The sequence below is a fragment of the Aquarana catesbeiana genome, linkage group LG08 (assembly GCF_042186555.1).
Source record: "Aquarana catesbeiana isolate 2022-GZ linkage group LG08, ASM4218655v1, whole genome shotgun sequence".
NCBI classification, from domain to species: domain Eukaryota; kingdom Metazoa; phylum Chordata; class Amphibia; order Anura; family Ranidae; genus Aquarana; species Aquarana catesbeiana.
The window spans coordinates 76,856,429-76,879,867 of NC_133331.1; the positions used below are offsets into that span (position 1 = coordinate 76,856,429).

Sequence of the window (23,439 nt, forward strand, 5' to 3'; positions counted from 1 at the left end):
TGTTACGCAAATTTCTTTTAGTAAATTGTTTATTTGGTTAATTTACAACTTGTGTGAGACTCTATCTATTACAATCATCTGGTGGAGTGAGGAAGACCAAGGTGATGGTAAATAAACAGTACAGTGTGTTATTACTGTGTTTCTTTTTACCATTGGGTCTTACACTGACATTGCTATACAGTTGTGCCAAGGGGGTCGAGCCATTTTCTGGGGTTGATAGGCAGAGTGCAGGCCCAATCAATTATCAGCAGCTCCTTAGGGGGTCAGTGCTACATATATATAACTGGAAACAGTGGGTGATCCACTCATACACACTTGTCCGCTTCCTCGAAGCTCTGATAAGAGCCAGCATCCAAGTTGGAATATGGTTTCCTATGGTCATCAAGCTGTCCTTGCAGACAGTTTTAATAAAGTTTTCTGTATATGAGAAGTGACCATGTGGAGTCAGTTATTTTTCATTTAAATTAAGTATCACCTGTTTGTTTAGCGCCAGAGGAAGCAGAAAATGTTGATTCAGTTTAGGTTTTCTCATGAACTTTTAAAATTGTCCCTCTTGCTGAAACTTATTTAAATAGTTAGCGGGACAGAAAGTAAGTCCAGTACTGAGGACTTTTAACTCTCCAATTTTCAGCTGCTGGCTGGAAATATTGATTATTGTGTTTGTTTTTATCTGTCCTTTGGTATTATTTTCGTAGATCTCAGAGTCTCACTTTTTGTGCTTCCTGCGGGATCTGTGCTTTCTCCAATCCAGCCTCTTGAACATGGGGTGCCAGTCGCAAACCTTGTGATGTGCCTTCTTGTATTGTGTCACTGTCAGAAGAATTGTTTTAAGCAAGCAGGTCACTTTAATGGGAAAGGGGCTTATTTGGAACAACTGTTGCTGTGTGTGTACGTTTAAAACGTCTCTGCTGTAAACCCAGTTCAGTCAAATAGGGGTAGTTGGGGCCTTCCCTATAGTCTTGGCAGACTGTTTGTACTTCTTTATGTTATTACATTTAACTTTACCAGCTGGGAGCTTTCTAATTTTTTATCACACAGTCAGCAGCTCTCTTATTTATGTCTTTATTCTTTTTTTTTTTTACATGTTTTTTTCATCATAAGATGTAATATTTTTCAGCCACGGTTTGCTCTTACCTAAGCTATAGCCAGTGTATCCCATTGCCATAGCAATTCACTGTGATCCTTATTGGACAATGGAAACAGGAAATGCACGTTGACACATATGCAGGTAAACATTTCTGTGGAGGGTACAGTGCCATTCTACTCTCCACAGTTCACATGTTGGCGAAAAACTTCTGCACTCCATCCAGAAAAAAGGGTACATACGTAAATATAGGAGCTGGCTTCCTCCATAATCTAACATTTCCATTGTTGTCAGGGCAGTGATGTACCAAGATGAGGGGGCATTGCTTATCCATGGTTTGGGTCTATTCAACACTGCCCAGGGGGCAAATACTGCATATATGCAGAAAGGAGTCATCCTCTGTTCACACTCTAGTGTTATTTGATATGGGTATATATGTATGCACTGTTTTTTCTAGGTCACCAAATAAATAACCATCAATCCATTCAAAACAATGGGGATAAGTGGGGGAGGGTGAACAAAATACTCCAATGCACTGATGCTTACAAAGTCCAAGCCACACTTCATCAATACCATGCATTCAGAGGTTGGTCCCAACCTCAACCTTTCTTTTAGGTTTTAGTTTTGTGCAAACAAAAACATTTAAAACAGGGGGGGGGGGAATGTATAAATTAACCTAACTGATATTTTACAACAAAATATTGTTTTTTTTTTTTGTAAATATCAGAATAGAAGTGTAAAATTATGTTTTTGCTTACACTTGCACTATTACTATTATTATAGGAGAGTAATCTAAAGACTTTTACAAACCTGAAGATCCGGAAGCCTGTGGTGTGCTCCCTTACCAACCATACAAAACGCATTTCTCCTAAAAGGAACAAGAACCTGGAGAAGGAGGCGGCTGTTCGTATGTGCCATTTAACAAATTCTTATATTTCTAGTTATAAATTTTGCATGAAGTAGCCCGTAAGTGGGCACCAGTGGGGCCACCTGATACAGTTGAATATTGAAATATAAGGAAAACTATTCTGCCCAATGCAAAATATAGACTGCAACCGGCCGCTATGTACAAAAGCGTTTTGGTCCGTTTGCTATCCATAATCTAGCCATGCTGTCCATAATTGCTACAGTTATTAAATACCAACCAACATCTCCTACTATCCAGAGTCACACATGTGAAAACATTACCTAAATAAAATCTTTAGTATTGGCAACATCACTCCTAGCTGCAGTAAAATTTTGCTTCTCTAATGTCAACCCTTTTGGACCAATTTGCCTTTATGGTCACTGGGATAGTGTACTACAATTCCCCTAAACAGACATCTGCAATATTTCTTATTTTTAAAGTCTCAGGTCAATCCATAGTGATATTTTTGATATAGGTGTAGCTTGGTAGGCTTCCTCTGGCCCTAAATATGTTGGATACATAAACTGTATAAACCCCTGTCTAAATTAATTACTTTATTCCTGTCCACTTTGGAGTTTGGGTTGTTCTTACCCACCTCTTCATGGTCTATCCTTTCATGTTACATTCGACATGATAAAAAATATAAACAGGGAAAAACAGGGAGAAATTAAACTGTTTTAAAGCAAGTGTGCAAACAGGGCAATTCAACACAGATATCTGACCAACAGCGTTCCTGAGAGATCTAGTAAAAGGTTAGATGATTATACTCTATCGCCTACCAAAAAATAAAATAACAGTTTTGAGTGGACTGACCTACTTTGAAGTTTTGGGGTGTTCTCACTAACCTTTTCATGTTCTTTCTCTTTTTGTTGCATTCTCCATGATATGAAATTAAAAAAAGGGGAGAGACAAAACTACTCATTCACACAACAGGTGTGCAGACCTGAGAACTCAAACACAGATACATTTCCACATGATGATCTAATAAAAAAGTTGTACAAACTAGGACTTACTTTAACCACTTCAGCCCCGGAAGGATTTGCCCCCTTCCTGACCAGAGCACTTTTTGCGATTCAGCACTGCATCACTTTAAATTGCGCGTTCATGTGACATTGTACCCAAACAAAATTGACGTCCTTTTTTTTTCCACAAATAGAGCTTTCTTTTGGTGGTATTTAATCGCCTCTGTGGTTTATATTTTTTGCGCTATACACAAAAAAGAGCGACAATTTTGAAAAAAAAAGCAATATTTTTAACTTTTTGCTATAATAAATATCCCCCAAAAATATATATAAAAAAACTATTTTTTTCCTCAGTTCAGGCCGATATGTATTCTTCTACATATTTTTGGTTAAAAAAATCGCAATGAGCGTATATTGATATACGCTTATTGCGTATATTGATTGGTTTGCTCAAAATTAATAGCGTCTACAAAATAGGGGATAGTTTTATGGCATTTTTATTTTTTTTATTTTTTCATTAGTAATGGGGCGATCTGCAATTTTTATCGGGACTGTGACATAGCGGACAGATCAGACACTTTTGACACTATTTTGGGACCATTGTCATCTATACAGCGATCGGTGCTATAAAAATGCATTGATTACTGTGTAAATGACGCTGGCAGTGAAGTGGTTAACCGCTAGGGGGCGATGAAGGGGTTAAGTGTGTCCTAGGGAGTGATTCTAACTGTGGGGGGAGGGGCTTCAACACGCATGACAGTGATCACTGCCCTCCATGACAGAGAGCCGTGATCTCTGTCATGACACAAGGCAGAATGGGGAAGTGCTTTGTTTACAAAAGCATCTCTCCATTCTACCTCTCTGTGACATGATCGCAGGCACCTGGTGGACATCGAGTCCGCGGCGCATGTCCGCAGTGCTGCTTCTTAAAGGGGATGTACATATACACCCTTTTGCCCACCAGTGCCATTCTGCCCACGTAAATTGGCGTGCGCAAGCGGTTAACCCATGGGTGGTTCAGTAGATATGCAGTCGGCTAAAGGATAGATACCAGAATATGGTTGTAAATGGGGTTCATTCCATCGGAACAGACACCAGTCAATAGTGGTATACCACAAGGATCTGTTCTAGGTCCTGTTCTATTTAATCTAGGTTGCTGTCACGTACCTGGTAGGTAGAGCCCGGAATGCAGGGAACGGCCTCTCGTATACCTCCGACTCGGGAACCCCTGGTAGTGATGACAGGGGCTCGGGAGTGCGAAGGGGCACAAGTGCCTGACTGGAAGGCTGGAGCAGAGAGCTGAATCAGGTAGTCAGCTGGGAGGTGTCCTGTAGTCCGGCAGCAGGATGTGGACAGCAGGGAGGTGTCTTGTAGTCCAGCAGCAGGATGTAGACAGCTGGGAGGTGTCTTGTAGTCCAGCAGCAGGATGCAGACAGCAGGGAGGTGTCTTGTAGTCCAGCAGCAGGATGCAGACAGCAGGGAGGTGTCTTGTAGTCCAGCAGCAGGATGTAGACAGCAGGGTGCAGGCAAGCCGGGTCAAACACAGACGGGCAGATCAGGTACAGAAGGTAAATCCGGGAGAATAGTCAAAGTCCAAAAGCCGGGATCAGGGCAGGCAGCAAACAGAGTAGTCAGGAACAGTCCAACAGGTATCAGGTAGCAAATGCAAGTAACAGGGCACAAGGGGTCTTCAGGAACGCTGTAGACCAGACAGCAAGGCAGCAGTGGAACAGTCCTCTTTAAATAGCCCCTTTGGCGCCAAGTGCTGTCACAGGGCGCCGCTATTGGCGCTATTGCGCATGCGCGTACGCATGTTCGCGCTAGTGGCACTATTGCGCATGCGCGTACGCACGTTAGCGCAATTGGCGCTATTGGCGCTATTGCGCGCGCGCCGGATGGCGCTTCTGTGCACAGGCATTTCTTTAAACTTTAGTTTGCTGGGATATTTGCAAGAGGGCTTTTCCTGACAGTTGCATAAGTAAGTGATATAACTAAAGGGTTGATGAGTAAGGTATGTCTTTTTGCTGATGACACAAAGGTGTGTAATAGGGTGAATGTGTCCAGGTATGAACTGAAAGTTGCTCTCTAGAAACAAAGAGCCCCAGGTGCTGGCTAATGATAACAGAAGCTGTGTGCAATTGGGAAAATCCGGACAGCCGCACTCCAGGAGATTATAATCCAAACTTCTTTATTTTAAAATCAGGAACATGTCATACAGTACATCATAGACAGAGTGTACAAGCAGTCAGCTTACGCGTTTCGCACTATGCCAAGTGCTTACTCATAGCTCATAGCTGTGTAATAGGGTTGATTATCCTTGGAGGTGTCTGTAACATGGAACATGATTTGGCATTGCTGGAAGCCCTGTCTCGGAGCTGTAAAGCAGACGCGAGTCACATGACCGGCCTGAAGATAGCTCAAAATGGGTATTTACAATGCTCGTTTTTAGAAATGACTTGCATAGTGAGGTATGCCAGGCTCTAATAGAGGGTCTGGGAGTGACCATTGTAGGTTTTTATTTTTAAGAATGGCAGGGGTGTAGACAGAGACACAGAGAGGGAGCTGACAGGCAAGGAGGAAGGGGGGAGGGGGGGAGAGGAGAGCAGAGAGGACAGCTGTGCATGACAGATGGACGCACTCTAACCATGGTGGTCAGGGCTCAGCAGCCCTGATTTTTGTGGTCAGTACAGAGAGGGGATACAGGAAGTGGCAGGTTCAGGGAGTTTTTCTTACAGTTTAGAGGGGGCAGATTACACAGCACAAGCACTTTTTTAAGGGAACAGGATCTGGATTTTGTTTTTGGGTTAACAAACACTTTAATATGTACAGTCTGGAGGAAAGAAGGAAAAGAGACATGATTGAAACCTTTAAAGCGATTGTAAAGTCTTGTTTAAAAAAAACAAAAGAAACAACAAACTTGTTATACTTACCTCCTCTGTGCAGTTGGTTTTGCATAGAGCAGCTTGGACCTCCTCTTCTTGGGTCCCTCTTCGCTGCTCCTGGTCCCTCCCTCCTGACGAGTGCCCTCACTGCAAGCAGCTTGCTATGGGGGCACCTGAGTTGAGTCCCAGCTTCCTGTGTCCATGCAGACACGGAGCCCCGACTCGGCCCCGCCCTCTCTTTTCTGATTGACTAACTGACTTTGACAGGGGTGGGAGCCAATGGCGCTGCTGCTGTGTCTCAGCCAATCAGGAGGAGAGTCCCGGATGCCTAAGACACTCGTGGACATAGCTGGAGAGGGATAGGGCTCAGGTAAGTAATTGGAGGGTGCTGGGTATGCTGCTACACACAGGTTTGTTATCTTAATGCATAGAATGCATTAAGATAACAAACCTTCTGCCTTTACAACTCCTTTAAAAACATCAAGAGTCACTGTATAGTGCTTTAGTCTCTGGGAAGAAGACAGACGGGGGGGGGGGGGGGGGGGGGGTAACTAGGAGAGGAAGGTTGGGGACATTTTTTTTTCACTTCAGGGAATGCATTAAGGTAAAAAAAAGGTTTAGATTAACCACTTGCCAACCACCTCACGCAGATATACTGCGGCAGAATGGCACGGGCAGGCAGAGTAACGTATGGGTCATTCCAGGAGCGATCCGTCCTGAGGGGGGGAGGCCACTGATTCATGGCCTCTGCCTCACGATTGCTCCTGGCAAATGGAGCCTTTTCGTTCCAGCTTCCGAGGAGAGAAGACCTCTACTGTGAGTCTGCACCAACACTACACTGACACTAGCACACATAGGCACATAAAACCCCCCCGATCACCCCCCCCCTTCACCCCCTCTCACAGTGACACCAATAGCAGTTTTTATTTTTTTACTGATTACTGTATTGGTGTCATTTGTGACTGTTATAAGTGTTAGGGCAGTTAGTGGTAGGCCCCTTTAGGTCTAGGGTACCCCCTAACCCCCCCTAATAAAGGTTTAACCCCTTGATCACCCCCCGTTAACCCTTTCATCCCCTGTCGCCAGTGTCACTAAGCAATATTTTTTCTGATCGCCGTATTAGTGTCACAGGTGACGCTAGTTAGCCAGGTAGGTATTTAGGTTCATCCTCAGCTTTTTATAGTGTCAGGTAACCCCATATACTACCTAATAAAGGTTTTACCCCCCTGATTGCCCCCTAGTTAACCCTTTCACCAGTGATCACCGTAAAGGTGTTACGGGTGACGCTGGTTAGTTTGTTTTTTATACCCGCCGTTTATTACCCAACAAAGGTTTAACCCCCTGATCGCCCGGCAGGTGATATCAGCTTTAGGGTCAGTTAGGGTCTGCGTCGCCCCAGGCAGCATCAGATTAGTGCCATTACCGCTGATCTGATCAGATCTATACTAGCGTCCCAAGCAGTTTAGGGTTCCCAAAAACGCACTGTTAGCAGGATCAGCCCAGATACCTGCTAGCACCTGCGTTTTGCCCCTCCGCCCAGCCCAGCCCACCCAAGTGCAGTATCGATCACTGTCACTTACAAAACACAACACACATAACTGCAGTGTTCGCAGAGTCAGGCCTAAACCCTGCGATCGCTAATAGTTTTTTTGGTAGCATTTGAATCAGTCGCTAACAGTCAAGAGCTTTTCTACCTGTGAGTCTCACTAGTGTACCAGTAAATTTAGAACCCAAAATGGCAACTCAAAGGTACACTAGTGAAGAGGCCTACACGTTTCTGAGCATGACAGATAGTGAAGAGGAAGTCACTCAGTCACTTATCTGTCAGATACAGGCTCAGAATACGATCCTGTAAACAACAGCGGCTCCATGACAGACAGCTCTGACGACGGAGTTGTGGTCCCTGCCAAGGTCAGGCGTACCAGACCCCGATCTTCTGCTGTTCAGGTGCAAGAACTGCAGGGCTCTCGCAGTACTAGTGGTGAACTGGCAATCACCAGCACCCTAGTACACCCTGGTCGTAGTCAAACCAGCACTGCAGTAACACGTGGTGACGTGGCGAGTCCCATAAGTGCAGTTCAAGCTGGCGAGGTGGCAAGCACAAGTAGTGTCCCGCTGCCACCAAGAAGACAAAGACAGGCCAGTCGACCCCATGGTGTCCTTCCTGCTGTATTTGCCAATCCTAATTGGGAACCTACCACTTCTGCAGCACCCGTACGTCCCCCATTCACTGGCCAACCTGGCATTCAGGTGGAAACAGTTGATTTTACGTCACTTGATTTTTATTCGCTGTTTTTCACCGAAGATCTCTATAGATCTATTGTGGACCAAAGTAATTTGTATGCTGGTCAATACATCGCCGCTAATCCCCAGTCCTCCCTTGCCAGAGATTGGAAACCAATTACGGTTTGCGAATTTAAGATCTTTCTGGGCCTATCCCTCGACATGGGCATAGTTAAAATGAGTATATTGCGGTCATATTGGTCCACTGACCCAATTTACCATATGCCTGTGTTCTCTGCCACCATGACCAGGGCACGATACGAGCAGATCTTGCGGTTCATGCAACAACAATGAACTCTGTTGTCCTCGTGGAGACCCTGGATACGATCGGCTCTACAAAATTCAGCCCCTCATAAACCACTTCAACCAACGTTTTGCAGACTTGTTTACTCCCCATTAAGTTGTCTGCATTGATAAAGTGTTTTACAGAAAAAACAGTGGTGCTGCAAACAAAAATCCGTGATGTAAATTCAGAAGTGTTAAATACAGCAATAAATAAACAATATCTAATAGTGATTAGCAGAAGAAATTATGTATAAAATCTCCACGTGTAAAAGTGTCCATGTATTAAACACAAAGCCCATGCATAATAATGAGGTCCATATGGAAAGTAAAAAAATCTTCTTAAATCAAAGCAATAAAAACTGTGTATATCTTCCACCACACCAAATGTGATTTGTGTTCCACTCCCTGTTGAAATCGCACTCACCAGAAAGATATGCCTTGCATTTTCATGCTCGGCAAACAAGCTTCAGGATTCAGGGTCTTCCAACTCCATGAGAGGCTGAACATGGAGGGGTAGGTTCGGTACGGGGGATGCAGCAAACAAATGGCTTACCAACTGCAATCAACAGGTAGCCTGGAGCTTCTTCATTTTTGGTCTGCTCCAGGCTTCCTGTTGACTATTCACTATTAGATATTGTTTATTTATTGCTGTTATTAACACTTCTGAATTTACATCACGGATTTTTGTTTGCAGCGCCACTGTTTTTTCTGTAAAACACTATCGATTTATTTTTATTTAAGTTGGCAGCTTTTAGGGGATATCAACATTTAATGCATGAGCGCAGTGGTGGCACTTTAAGTTCAGGAGCGGGGAACTTGTGTATCAGTTTTCAGTAAGTTGTCTGCATTGATGAGTCCCTGATTAAATTTTCTGGCCACTTGTCTTTCAAACTGTATCTTCCCAGCAAGCGTGCCAGATACGGGGTCAAGATGTATAAGCTCTGTGATTGGGCCACAGGCTATACATGTAGTTTTATGGTTTACGAAGGAAAAGATAGCAACGTAGAGCTGGAGAACTACCCAGATTACATAGGGAACGCTAGCAAGATTGTGTGGGACTTGGTGTCTCCCTTATTCAGAAAGGGGTACCATTTGTATCTGGACAATTATTACATGAGCGTGCCACTTTTTAGTCACTTGTTTGATCATCAGATTGCAGCGTGTGACACCATGCGACCTAATCACTGTGGCTTTCCCCAGCGGCTTGTAGACTCCCGTCTTAGGCTGGGGGAGAGAGCCTGCTTCAAGTGTAATAATTTGCTCACTGTGAAGTGGAGGGATAATAAGAATGTTTTTGTTCTTTCCTCCCTTCATGCAGACACGACGGTCCAAATTTCTACGGCGACTGGTGTTGTGCAGAAACCCCTCTGTGTCCACGAATATAACGAAAATATGGGAGGGATGGAGCTCAACGACCAGTTGTTGGCGATGTACCTAGTTACCCATAAGGCCAGACGCTGGTACAAAAAAGTGTCTATTTATTTCAATTGGCTTTGCTGAACGCTCATGTGCTATACAGAGCTTCAGGACAGACTGGATCCTTCCTTAAATTCCAGGAAGAGATCGTCAGAGCCCTTCTCTTTCCAGACAGTGCTCCACCTCAGCTTTCCAATCCAAATGCTGTAAGCCGGCTGCATGAGAGGCATTTTCCTTATATCCTCTGAGTACCCCTACCCAACGAGCCCCCCCAAAGAAGATGTCGTGTCTGCAGCAAGCGCGGATATAGGCGTGACACCTGCTATTATTGTCCCTCCTGTCCTGACAATCCTGGTCTTTGCATTGGTAAATGTTTTAAACGCTACCATACACTAGTTGAGTATTAGTGTAGGGTACAGCACTGCACAGACAAGGACACACTTTCACAGGGTCTCCCAAGAAGCCATCGCATTTTGAGAGGCCCAAACCTGGAACCGTTACAGTTACAACCGTTACAGTTACAAAAAAGAGTGTAAAAAAAAAAAAGTAAAAAACAAAATAAAAAAACAAAAATAGTTGTCGTTTTATTGTTCTCTGTCTCTCTATTCTCTCTATTGTTCTGCTTTTTTTTACTGTATTCTATTCTGCAATGTTTTATTGTTATTATGTTTTATCATGTTTGCTTTTCAGGTATGTAATTTTTTTATACTTTACTGTTTACTGTGTTTTATTGTTAACCATTTTTTTGTTTTCAGGTATGCCATTCAGCTGCAGTGCGGATTTATTTATCTTGACAGCAACAGCGTTTGCTCCTACGATACATACAGCCGTGACTCCAGCGCTGTAGGAGGTGATTTCACCACTACAGTTAAAAACAAAATGGTGCATGTATGCCCATCATTAGAAGTGGGTGAATGAAGAGAGGTATTCTAATGGTGGGCATACCCACCGATCAATCTCTTTTTTTCGTTCCGCCCACAGGCTGCATGAAAAAAAAAGATTACAACATATGCCCAACAAGGATCAGCAATGTACTGGTATGTTGATGGACTTTGAGTGGTTATACCAGAATGATGCCTGTGGGTTTAGGTATCATCTTGGTATCATTCTTTTCAGCCAGCGGTCGGCTTGCATGTAAAAGCAATCCTAGTGGCTAATTAGCCTCTAGACTGCTTTTACAAGCAGTGGGAGGGAATGTCCCCCCCCCACCGTCTTCCATGGTTTTCTCTGGCTCTCCTGTCCCAACAGGGAACCTGAGAATGCAGCCGGTGGTTCTGCCAGCTGACCATAGAGCTGATCAGAGACCAGAACAGCTCCAATCATCTCTATGGCCTAAGAAACCGGAAGCTACGAGCATTTCATAACTTAGATTTTGCCGGATGTAAACAGCACCATTGGAAAATTGAGAAAGCATTTTATCACACCGATCTTGGTGTGGTCAGATGCTTTGAGGGCAGAGGAGAGATCTAGGGTCTAATAGACCCCATTTTTTTCAAAAAAGAGTACCTGTCACTACCTATTGCTATCATAAGGGATATTTACATTCCCTGAGATAATAAAAATGATAAAAAAAAAATGAAAGGAACAGTTTAAAAATAAAAAGGCAAAAGAAATAATTAAAAAAAAAAGCACCCCTGTCCCCCCCTGCTCTCGCGCAAAGGCGAACGCAAGCGTCGGTCTGGCGTCATATGTACACAGTAATTGCACCATGCATGTGAGGTATCACTGCAAAGGTCAGATCGAGGGCAGTAATTTTAGCAGTAGACTTTCTCTGTAAATCAAAAGTGGTAACCTGTAAAGGATTTTAAAGGCATTTAAAAATGTATGTAGTTTGTGCGCAATTTTAAAACGTGTTTGGTATCCATGTACTCGGCCTAAGATCATCTTTTTTATTACATCAAACATTTGGGCAATATAGTGTGTTTTATTGCATTAAAATTAAAAAAGTGTGTTTTTTCAAAAATAAATGCGTTTGAAAAATACTGTGTGAAAAAAAAGAACCCCCCACCATTTTAATCTGTAGGGCATTTGCTTTAAAAAAAATATATAATGTTTAGGGATTCAAAGTAATTTTCTTGCAAAAAAAAAAAAAAAAATTTCATGTAAACAAAAAGTGTCAGAAAGGGCTTTGTTTTCAAGTGGTTAGAAGAGTGGGTGATGTGTGACATAAGCTTCTAAATGTTGCTGCATAAAATGCCAGGACAGTTCAAACCCCCCCCCCCCCAAATGACCCCATTTTGGAAAGTAGACACCCCAAGCTATTTGCTGAGAGGCATGGCAAGTCCATGGAATATTTTATATTGTGACACAAGTTGCGGGGATACCACATGTGTGAAACTTTTAGGGAGCCTAGCCGCGTACGGGACCCCGAAAACCAAGCACCGCCTTCAGGCTTTCTAAGGGTGTAAATTTTTGATTTCACTCCTCACTGCTTATCACAGTTTCGGAGGCTATGGAATGCCCAGATGGCACAACCCCCCCCCCCCCCCCCCCCAATTACCCCATTTTGGAAAGTAGACACAAGCTATTTGCTGAGAGGTATGGTGAGTATTTTGCAGACCTCGCTTTTTGTCACAAAGTTTTGAAAATTGAAAAAAGAAAAAAAATTTTTCTTTACTTTCTTCATTTTCAAAAACAAATGAGAGCTGCAAAATACTCACCATGCCTCTCAGCAAATAGCTTGGGGCATCTAGTTTCCAAAATGGGGTAATTTGGGAGGGGTTTTGTGCCATCTTGGCATTTTATGGCCTTCAAAACTGTGATAGGTAGTGAGGCGTGAAATAAAAAATGTACGCCTTTAGAAATCCTGAAGGCGGTGCTTGGTTTTACGCGGCGAGGCTCCCAAAAAAGTCCCACATGTGGTATCCCCATATTTAGAAGCAGCAGAATGTATTTTGGGGTGTAATTCCATATATGCCCATGGCATATGTGAGCAATATATAATTTAGTTACAACTTTGTGCAAAAAAAAAAAAAAGTTTGTCATTTTCCCGCAACTTGTGGCAAAATATAAAATATTTCATGGACTCAACATGCCTCTCAGCAAATAGCTTGGGTGTCTACTTTCAAAAATGGGTTCATTTTGGGGGGGGTTTGTGTCATCTTGGCATTTTATGGCCTTCAAAGCTGTCATAGGTAGTGAGGAGTGAAATCAAAAATGTACGCCCTTAGAAATCCTGAAGGCGGTGCTAGGTTTTCGGGCCCCGTACTGTACGTGGCTAGGCTCCCAAAAAGTCCCACACATGTCGTATCCCCGTACTCAGGAGAAGCAGCAAAATGTATTTTGGGGTGCAATTCCACATATAACCATGCCATGTGTGAGCAATATATCATTTAGTGACATCTTTTTGTTTTTGTCATTATTCAATCACTTGGGACAAAAAAAATTAAATATTCAGTGGACTCAACATGCCTCTCAGAAATTTCCAAAATGGGGTCATTTGTACTGCCCTGCCATTTTAGCACCTCAAGAAATGAGATAGGCAGTCATAAACTAAAAGCTATGTAAATTCCAGAAAATGTACCCTAGTTTGTAGACGCTATAACTTTTGCGCAAACCAATAAATATACGCTTTTATTTTACCAAAGACATGTGGCTGAATAAATTTTGGCCTAAGTGTATTACTAAAATTGAGTTTATTGGATTTTTCTTATAACAAAAAGTAGAAAATATCTTTTTTTTTGTGTGAACAAAAGGACCAGTTAAAGCAGCGCAGTTGCAAATTGTAAAAAGTCCTCTGGTCTTTAGGCAGCCAAATGGTCCAGTGCTTAAGTGGTTAAGAACCACTTTAAATAAGCGAGTGTAGGAATCATTCTTTAACATTTGTATCCGAATATTTTATAATGTGTGATCCTTTTCATATTACAATTATTTCTAAAAGCTATTTTATTTTCATGTTGCTAACTAGTGTTTTTTTTTTTTACTATATCTCTATTCCATGTTTCATCTGTGTGCTAAATTTTACGTGTTGATCTTTCCATTTTATGGTTCTCCTTCTACCTTCTCAATACCAATCTGCGTTTTCTTTCTTTCCACTAGTTTTTTCTTCATCCTCCTTTAGCCTCTCTTTCGGTACTCATACATATATATCTTAGTTCTGTTTTTCTCCCTAAAGAATCAGAAAAGAAGAATGAACTAAAGAAGTCTGCAGTAAGGAGATCTTTTTCAGAAACTTGGTTGTTTGACTTGGTTTCTGTGGGGTAAGGATGGCCAAAGAAAACTGATGCGATATACTAAGCCTCTAATTAACATGTCTGAGAAAGAACAGTTTACTATGGTACTCATTGCCTCCAGTTACAGTGCCTTGAAAAAGTATTCATACCACTTGAAATTTTTCACATTTTGTAATGTTACAGCCAAAAACATAAATGTATTTTATTGGGATTTTATGTGATAGACCGGCACAAAGTGACACATAATTGTGAAGTGGAAGGAAAATGATAAATGTTTTTCAAATTTTTTTTACAAATATCTGAAAAGTGTGGTGTGCATTTGTATTCAGCCCCCTTTATTCTGATACCCCTATCTAAAATCTAGTGGAACCAATTGCCTTCAGAAATCATCTAATTAGTAAATAGAGTCCACCTGTGTCTAATTTAATCTCAGTATAAATACAGATGTTCTGTGAAGCCCTTGGAGGTTTGTTAGAGAAACACACCAGACAGGCCAAGAAACACACCAGACAGGTCAAGGATAAAGTTGTGGAGAAGTTTAAAGCAGGGTTAGGTTCTAAAAAAAATCCCAAGCTTTGAAAATCTCACGGAGCACTGTTCAATCCATCATCTGAAAATGGAAAGAGTATGGCACAACTGCAAACCTACCAAGACCTCACCAAGTGGCTGTCCACTAAAACTGACAGGCCAGGCAAGATGAGCATTAATCAGAGAAGAAGCCAAGAGGGCCGTGGTAACTCTGGAGAAGCTGCAGAGATCCACAGCTCAGGTGGGAGAATCTGTCCAAAGGACAACTATTAGTTGTGCACTCCACAAATCTGGCCTTTATGGAAGAGTGGTAAGAAGAAAGCCATTGTTGAAAGAAAGCCAAAGGAAGTCCCGTTTACAGTTTGCAAAAAGCCATGTGGAGGACACAGCAAACATGTGGAAGAAGTTGCTCTGGTCAGATGAGACCAAAATTGAACTTTTTGGCCTAAAAGCAAAATGCTATGTGTGGTGGAAAACTGATACTACTCATCACCCTGAACATATCATCCCCACCGTGAAACATGGTGGTGGCAGCATTAAGTTGTGGGGATGCTTTTCTTCAGCAGGGATGGGGAAGCTGGTCAGAGTTGATGGGAAGATGGATAGAGCAAAATACAGGGCAATCTTAGAAGAAAACCTGTTAGAGTCTGCAAAAGACTTGAGACTGGGGCGAAGGGTCACCATCCAGCAGGACAACAACCTTAAACATACAGCCAGAGCTACAATGGAATGGTTCATATCAAAGCATATTCATGTCTTAGAATGGCCCAGTCAAAGTTCAGACCTAAATCCAATTGAGAATCTGTGGCAAGATATGAAAATTGCTGCTCAGATGCTTTCCATCCAATCTGACAGAGCTTGAGCTATTTTGCAAAGATGAATGGACAAAAGTTTCACTCTCTAGATGTGCAAAGCTGGTAGAGACATACCCAAAAAGACTTGCAGCGAAAGGTGGTTCTACAAGTATTGACTCAGGGGGGCTGAATACAAATGCACACCACACTTTTCAAAGATTTATTTGTAAAAAATTTGGAAAACCATTTATCATTTTCCTTCCACTTCACAATTATGTGCCACTTTGTGCTGGTCCATCACATAAAATCCCAATAAAATACATTTGCGTTTTTGGTTGTAACATGACAAAATGTGGAAAATGTCAAGGGGTATGAATACTTTTTCAAGGCACTATATGTACATGTGATTTTTTTCATTTATTTTTAATAAATTTGCAAAGATTTCACACAAACTTCTTTCACATTGTCATTATGGGGTATTGTTTGTGGAATTGTGGGGAAAATAATGAATTTAATCCATTTTGGACTAAGGCTGTAACATAACAAAATGTGGAAAAAATGAAGTGCTGTGAATACTTTCCGTATGCACTGTAGCTATAATAATTAATCCAAATATCCATGTTCACATTATCAGCAAATGGGCAGTTTGCCCCCCCCTTCCTTTCCTGATCTCAGCATGCTCGGCTAAGGGTCTAGTATGGATTTTGGGGGGGGGCCCCACACTTGTGTTACTTTTTGACACTTTTTTGGTGAATGGGTGGGGTACTATATACCCGATGCTTATTCATATGGGGGGAGGCCGGGATCTGAGGGCCCCCTTATTTAAGGGGGCTTCCAGATTCCGAAAAGCCCCCTGCCCGCAGACCCCCACAACCGTCGCTTTAACTGACAATTGCCCGGTCGTGCGACGTTGCTCCCAAACAAAATTTTACGTCCATTTTTTCCCACAAATAGAGCTTTCTTTTGGTGGTACTTGATCACCTCTGCGGTTTTTATTTTTTGTGCTATAAACAAAAAATTTGCGACAATTTTGAAAAAAACGCATTATTTTTTACTTTAGTTTACCTTAGTTTAGGCCAATATGTATTCTTCCACATATTTTTGGTAAAAAAAATCACAATAAGCGTTTATTGATTGGGTTGCGCAAAAGTTATAGCATCTACAAAATAGGGATAGTTTTATGGCATTTTTATTGATATTTTTTTTTTTTACTAGTAATGGCGGCGATCAGTGATTTTTATCATGACTGCGACATTATGGCGGACACATCGGACAATTTTGACATATTTTTGGGACCATTGGCATTAATACAGTGATAAATGCTAAAAAATTGCATTGATTACTGTAAAAATGTCACTGGCAGTTAAGGGGTTAACCACTAGATGGCGCTGTAGGGGTTAAGTGTGTCCTAGGGAATGTTTCTAACTGTGGGGGGGAGGGGCTGTATGTGACGCTACACTGATCGCCGCTCCCGATCACAGGGAGCAGAGATCAGTGACAGTGTCACTAGGCTGAACGGGGATATGCTTGTTTACATTAGCATCTCCCCGTTCATCCTCACCATGAGATGATCACGGGTATCCTCGCGGACATCAGGTCCGCGGGACCCGCGGTCACGGAGCTCCCGGCGGGCGCGTGCACGCCTGTGAGCCACCTCTTAAAGGGCAACATACAGGTACGTTAATCTGCCTGTACATGCCCTTCTGCCGCAGTATATCTGCGTGAGGCAGTCGGGAAGGGGTTAAAGAACAATTTCAGGCATAGACTATACAGTATTATACATAGTTACAGTACATTGTTCCAGCCTGGACCACTGTAACTACAGTATGTATATATCATAGCTGACTGATGCCCCTGAAGCTGCAGAGAAAAGAAAGGGGGAATCTGTCCTCAATCCTTTTATCTGTCTCAAAAGTGAGGAATAAAAGGTCCTTTTCAACCCCTGATATTGCACCAAGCCCCCCAACAAGGCTCATTAGAAATGATAAAAATATTGTAAAAAAAATACAAAATTTAAGAACCACTGACATCGCCCTACTATCTCGAACCTCTGCTCTACTGACACCATTTTGTTTGGGAATGGGGGGGGGGCATTGGCCTGTGACTAAGTCATTGCCGCGGGTGAAAGAATGTCTAGCTTAGCCACTGCCATTAGGTATTTAAAAAAACATTGCAGTTTTGTAAAATGTTCATTAGAATTATTTGTCATATCTGTAAGTCATTTGGCCCTCCCTGAATGTCTGGCTGAAAAACTCCATTCTGCCTTGTTGCTAGAATGCATAAACCAGTGGTTTTTATTCCTGGAATGCTGGTGAGTGAACATCCAATGGTTTTCAAATCCTAGCAACAAGGCAGGACATTGTGATGAGGAGTGGGGAGTGCAAATGACCTATAGGTATGACAGTAATTCTAATGAACATTTTACAAAATTGCAGTTTTTTAAAATGTATTGGGGCACCTTACCTGCATAGGCTATTTTCTGAAAAAGATGAACTTAGCCTTTAACCAATTGCCGACCAGCTCACGCCGATATATGTCGGCAAAGTGGCACGTTCCCGTGAATTGCCATATGAGTACGTAGGCTCTTTTAAAAACCATGGCAGGCGCGTGCACACTGGCTGCACAGTGGGGCACCCGATGCGTTTTGGCCACCGGCGTGATTGCAGCGATCGTGGGCACGAGAGCCAGACAGTTCTGACAGGAGAGAAGAGACAGATCTGCTGTTTGTAGTAATTACAAACAGCGATATGTCTCCTCCCCCAGTCAGTCCCATCCCCCCACAGTAAGAAACACTTACGAGGGAACATATTTAACCCCTTGATCGCCCCCTAGTGTTAACTCCTTCCCTGCCAGTGACATTTACACAGTAATCGGTGCTTTTTTATAGCACTGATCGCTGTATGAATGTCAGTGGTCCCAAAAAGGTGTAAAAAGTGTCCTATCTGCCGCAATGTCGCAGTACTGCTAAAAATCGCAGATCACCGCCATTACTAGTAAAAAAAAATAAAAATGCCATAAAACTATCCCCTGTTTTGTAGACGCTATAAATTTTGCGCAAAGCAATTAATATACGCATATTGTGATTTTTTTCTTTACCAGAAATATGTAGAAGAATACATATTGGCCTAAACTGATGAGGGAAATTTGTGTTTTAAAAACATTTTTGGGGATATTTATTATAGCAAGTTAAATATTGTTTTTTTTTTTTTTTTAAATTGTCGCTCTTTTTTTGTTTAAAGCGCAAAAAAAAAAAAAAAAAAAAAACGCAGAAGTGATCAAATACCAGAAAAAAGCGCTCTATTTGTGGGGAAAAAAGGACGTCAATTTTGTTTGGGTACAACGTCCCAGGACAGTGCAATTGTCGGTTAAAGCAACGCAGTGCCGTATTGCAAAAAATGGCCCGATTAAGCAGGAAAATCTTCCGGGGCTGAAGTGGTTAAAGTTGTGCCTAATGCCGCGTACACACGGTCGGACTTTTCGTCTACAAAAGTCCAACGGACGCTGACGGACTAAAGGTGGCTGGTAATCCGATCGTGTGTGGGCTTCTCCGGACTTTCAACGGACTTTTTTAGCCTCAAATCCGACGGACTTTAGATTTGAAACATGCTTCAAATCTTTACGTCGTAAGTACGACGGACCCCGAAATCCGCTCGTCTGTGTGCTAGTCCGACGGACAAAAACCCATGCTAGGGCAGCTATTGGCTACTGGCTATGAACTTCCTTATTTTAGTCCGGTGTACGTCATCACGTACGAATCCGTCGGACTTTTGTGTGGTCGTGTGTAGGCAAGTCCGTTCGTAACAAAGTCTGCCGCAAGTCCGCCGAAGGTACGTCGGAAGTCTGTCGGACAGGCTGTCGGACTTTTGTAGACGAAAAGTCCGACCGTGTGTACGCGGCATAAGAGTTGGCACCACAAGAATCCTCCTATTGTCTTTAATATCCAAAAAACCTCTTCTAATTTAGTTAATTTTGTTACACACTGACTTTATAGCGTCACTGCCAGGCTCCACCAGTAACTATCCACTTGACCAGTGAGAGTGCCTTTGTCTCATTGGACAGTAGAATTACTGTCGGCAGGGCTTAGCTAAGAAGTCAAGCAAAGCCAGACACCGGTTTCGAAGTGAATATTAAAGTTGAACTTCACTTTCCCAATCAGCATTAGTTATTTTTAATCCTCATGCTGCTAGCTGTATATTAAATTATATTAAATAGATAGGAAAGTATATCATATTTACTTGTTTTAAGGCCTGGTTCACATTTATGGGAATTGGATGCAGTTTCCCTGCATCCATTTCGCATTACAGGCGAGTGTGACCGGTAGGGATGGCTGAACACCCCACGTTCCTGTTGGCACCATAACATCTCAAATGGGTAAAAAGTTCTAGCGAACATGCAAACCCAATTAAAGTCTATGGCACACAAACATGAAAAATCAAGTCCTCATTTTAAAGGCTTATATGCAATTTATTGCCATTAAAAGTGTATGGGGACCCAGGTACTGCTCTAGGGGACATGTATCAATGCAAAAAAAAGTTTTTAACATGATTGTTTTTAAAGGAGCAGTGATTTTAATTATGCTTAAAGCTACATAGTTACAGTGCATAGCTACATAGTAGGCAAGGTTGAAAAAAGACACAAGTCCATCAAGTCCAACCTGTTTGTGATTTTTTTTCAGTATTACATTGTATGTTAAGTGAAACAATAAAAATGAAATATTCCTTTAAATATCTTGCCTGGGAGGTCCCTTTAGTTTGCCTGTAAATTGGCGCATCTATACAATATATATAGAATATAGAATGTGCCACAGCAAAATCTAAAGGAAAAAATGGAATTAAAACTTGCTCGCGGCTGTAATATATTGACGGCTCCCGGCACTATAGATGAAAAAAAATTGGCGTGGGGTCCCACCCAAAATTCATACCAGACCCTTATCCGAGCATGCAGTCTGGCAGGTCAGGAAAAGGGTGGGGACGAGCACCCCTGCTCCCCCCCTGAACCATACCAGGCCACATGACCTCAACATGTATGTGTGTGTATATATATATATAATATACTCTGCATTCAGTGTAGCCTATATATATACAGTGCATTCGGTGGTATATACTTTCTAATACACTTCAGGCAGTGTACACAGTATCTACCACGTTTCTACTACACTTCTGGTGGTGTAAACAGTATACAATACAGTGCAGGCGGTGTACACCACATCTAATACAGTGTGTACAGTTTCTAATACACTTCAGGTGGTGTAATATATATATATATATATATACAGTCTAGTGTGTGTGTGTGTGTATATATATTATATATATATATACATACACTCAGTCTTGTGTGTGTGTGTGTGTGTGTGTGTGTGTGTGTGTATGTATATATATATATATATATATATATATATATAGTATCTCACAAAAGTGAGTACACCCCTCACATTTTTGTAAATATTTTATTATTTCTTCAGTGTTGTCACGTGAAAAGATGACACTTTGCTACATTGTAAAGTAGTGAATGTACAGCTTGTATAAAAGTGTAAATTTGCTGTCCCCTCAAAATAACTCAACACAGCCAATAATGTTTAAATTAACACACAGCCATTAATGTAGAAGAATGTATATTGGCCTAAACTGATGAAGAAATTTGTTTTTAAAAAAATAAATATGGGATATTTACTATAGAAAAAAAAATATTGTCTTTTTTCAAAATTGTCGCTCTTTTTCTGTTTATAGCGCAAAAAATAAAAACTGCAGAGGTGATCAAATTCCACCAAAAGAAAGCTCTATTTGCGGGGAAAAAATGACAATTTTGATTGGGTACAATGTCGCACGACCACGTAATTGTTAGTTAAAGCGACGCAGTGCCGAATCGCAAAAACTTCTCTGGTCATAAGGATTTAAAACCTTCCGGAGCTGAAGTAGGTAAAGTAGTGAGTGTACAGCTTGTACAGTGTGAATTTGCTGTCCCCTAAAATTAACTCAACACACAGCCATTAATGTCTAAACTGCTGGCAACAAAAGTGAGTACACCCCTAAGTGAAAATGTCCAAATTGGGCCCAAAGTGTCAATATTTTGTGTGGCCACCATTATTTTCCAGCACTGCCTTAACCCTCTTGGGCATGGAGTTCACCAGAGCTTCACAGGTTGCCACTGGAGTCCTCTTCCTCTCCTCCATGAAGACATCATGGAGTTGGTGGATGTTATAGACCTTGCGCTCCTCCACCTTCTGTTTGAGGATGCTCCACAGATGCTCAATGGGTTTTAGGTCTGGAGACATGCTTGGCCAGTTCATCACCTTTACCCTCAGCTTCTTTAGTAAGACACTGGTCATCTTGGAGGCGTGTTTGGGGTCGTTATCATGTTGGAATACTGCCCTGCGGCCCAGTTTCCAAAGGGAAGGGATCATGCTGTGCTTCAGTATGTCACAGTACATGTTGGCATTCATGATTCCCTCAATGAACTGTAGCTCCCCAGTACCGGCAGCACTCATGCAGCCCCAGACCATGACACTCCCACCACCATGCTTGCCTGTAGATAAGACACACTTGTCTTTGTACTCCTCACCTGGTTGCCACCACACACGCTTGACACCATCTGAACCAAATAAGTTTATCTTGGTCTTATCAGACCACAGGACATGGTTCCAGTAATCCATGTTCTTAGTCTGCTTGTCTTCAGCAAACTGTTTGCGGGCTTTCTTGTGCATCATCTTTAGAAGAGGCTTACTTCTGGGATGACAGCCATGCAGACCAATATGATGCAGTGTGCGGCGTATAGTCTGAGCCCTGACAGGCTGACCCCCCACCCCTTCAACCTCTGCAGTAGGCATGAGCCAAACACTCCCCAGTTCGGTTCGCACCAGCTTTTCAATTAGCTTTTTCTGTCACTTTTTAAATAGCTTTTTTTTTTTCTTTTTTTTTTTTTTTTCTTCTTTGGTTCCTTCAGGCTATTAATTAGGGGGAGGGGTAATTGCTCACAGGTGCCTGCAGTCTATATAACTGTGTGTAGGACTCATCCTGAGCCTGCTCATTGGGAGATTGCTGGAACTTAAACCAAGTGGAACTTTTCTAAGTGGTGAGTTAAAAACCAGAGGGAGAGTGAACAAGTTTTACTTTTTGTTTGCTGGGTAGCATTTTTGGGGCTTTTCCTTTTAGCTTTTCAATTAGCTTTTTCTGTCACTTTTTAAATAGCTTTTTTTTTTCTTCTTTGGTTCCTTCAGGCTATTAATTAGGGGGATGGGTAATTGCTCACAGGTGCCTGCAGTCTATATAACTGTGTGTAGGACTCATCCTGAGCCTGCTCATTGGGAGATTGCTGGAACTTAAACCAAGTGGAACTTTTCTAAGTGGTGAGTTAAAAACCAGAGGGAGAGTGAACAAGTTTTACTTTTTGTTTGCTGGGAAGCATTTTTGGGGCTTTTCAATTAGCTTTTTCTGTCACTTTTTAAATAGCTTTTTTTTTTTTTTTTTTTTTTTCTTCTTTGGTTCCTTCAGGCTATTAATTAGGGGGAGGGGTAATTGCTCACAGGTGCCTGCAGTCTATATAATTGTGTGTAGGACTCATCCTGAGCCTGCTCATTGGGAGATTGCTGGAACTTAAACCAAGTGGAACTTTTCTAAGTGGTGAGTTAAAAACCAGAGGGAGAGTGAACAAGTTTTACTTTTTGTTTGCTGGGTAGCATTTTTGGGGCTTTTCCTTTTAGCTTTTCAATTAGCTTTTTCTGTCACTTTTTAAATAGCTTTTTTTTTTTCTTCTTTGGTTCCTTCAGGCTATTAATTAGGGGGAGGGGTAATTGCTCACAGGTGCCTGCAGTCTATATAACTGTGTGTAGGACTCATCCTGAGCCTGCTCATTGGGAGATTGCTGGAACTTAAACCAAGTGGAACTTTTCTAAGTGGTGAGTTAAAAACCAGAGGGAGAGTGAACAAGTTTTACTTTTTGTTTGCTGGGTAGCATTTTTGGGGCTTTTCAATTAGCTTTTTCTGTCACTTTTTAAATAGCTTTTTTTTTTTTTTTTTTTTTTTTTTTTTTTCTTTGGTTCCTTCAGGCTATTAATTAGGGGGAGGGGTAATTGCTCACAGGTGCGTGCAGTCTATATAATTGTGTGTAGGACTCATCCTGAGCCTGCTCAT

General features: G+C 41.9%; 1 protein-coding gene across 1 annotated transcript in view; it reads left to right on the plus strand.

Annotated features, from left to right (window-relative positions):
- The window catches only part of LOC141105857 (alpha-2-macroglobulin-like protein 1), a 295,295-nt gene that overhangs the window by 150,720 nt on the left and 121,136 nt on the right, over window positions 1-23,439 (plus strand). Inside the window, exons 17-18 of the mRNA XM_073596002.1 lie at window positions 1,868-1,991; window positions 13,934-14,018. Of these exons, the coding sequence (XP_073452103.1) occupies window positions 1,868-1,991; window positions 13,934-14,018 (209 nt within the window). The remainder of the gene's footprint in view (window positions 1-1,867; window positions 1,992-13,933; window positions 14,019-23,439) is intronic.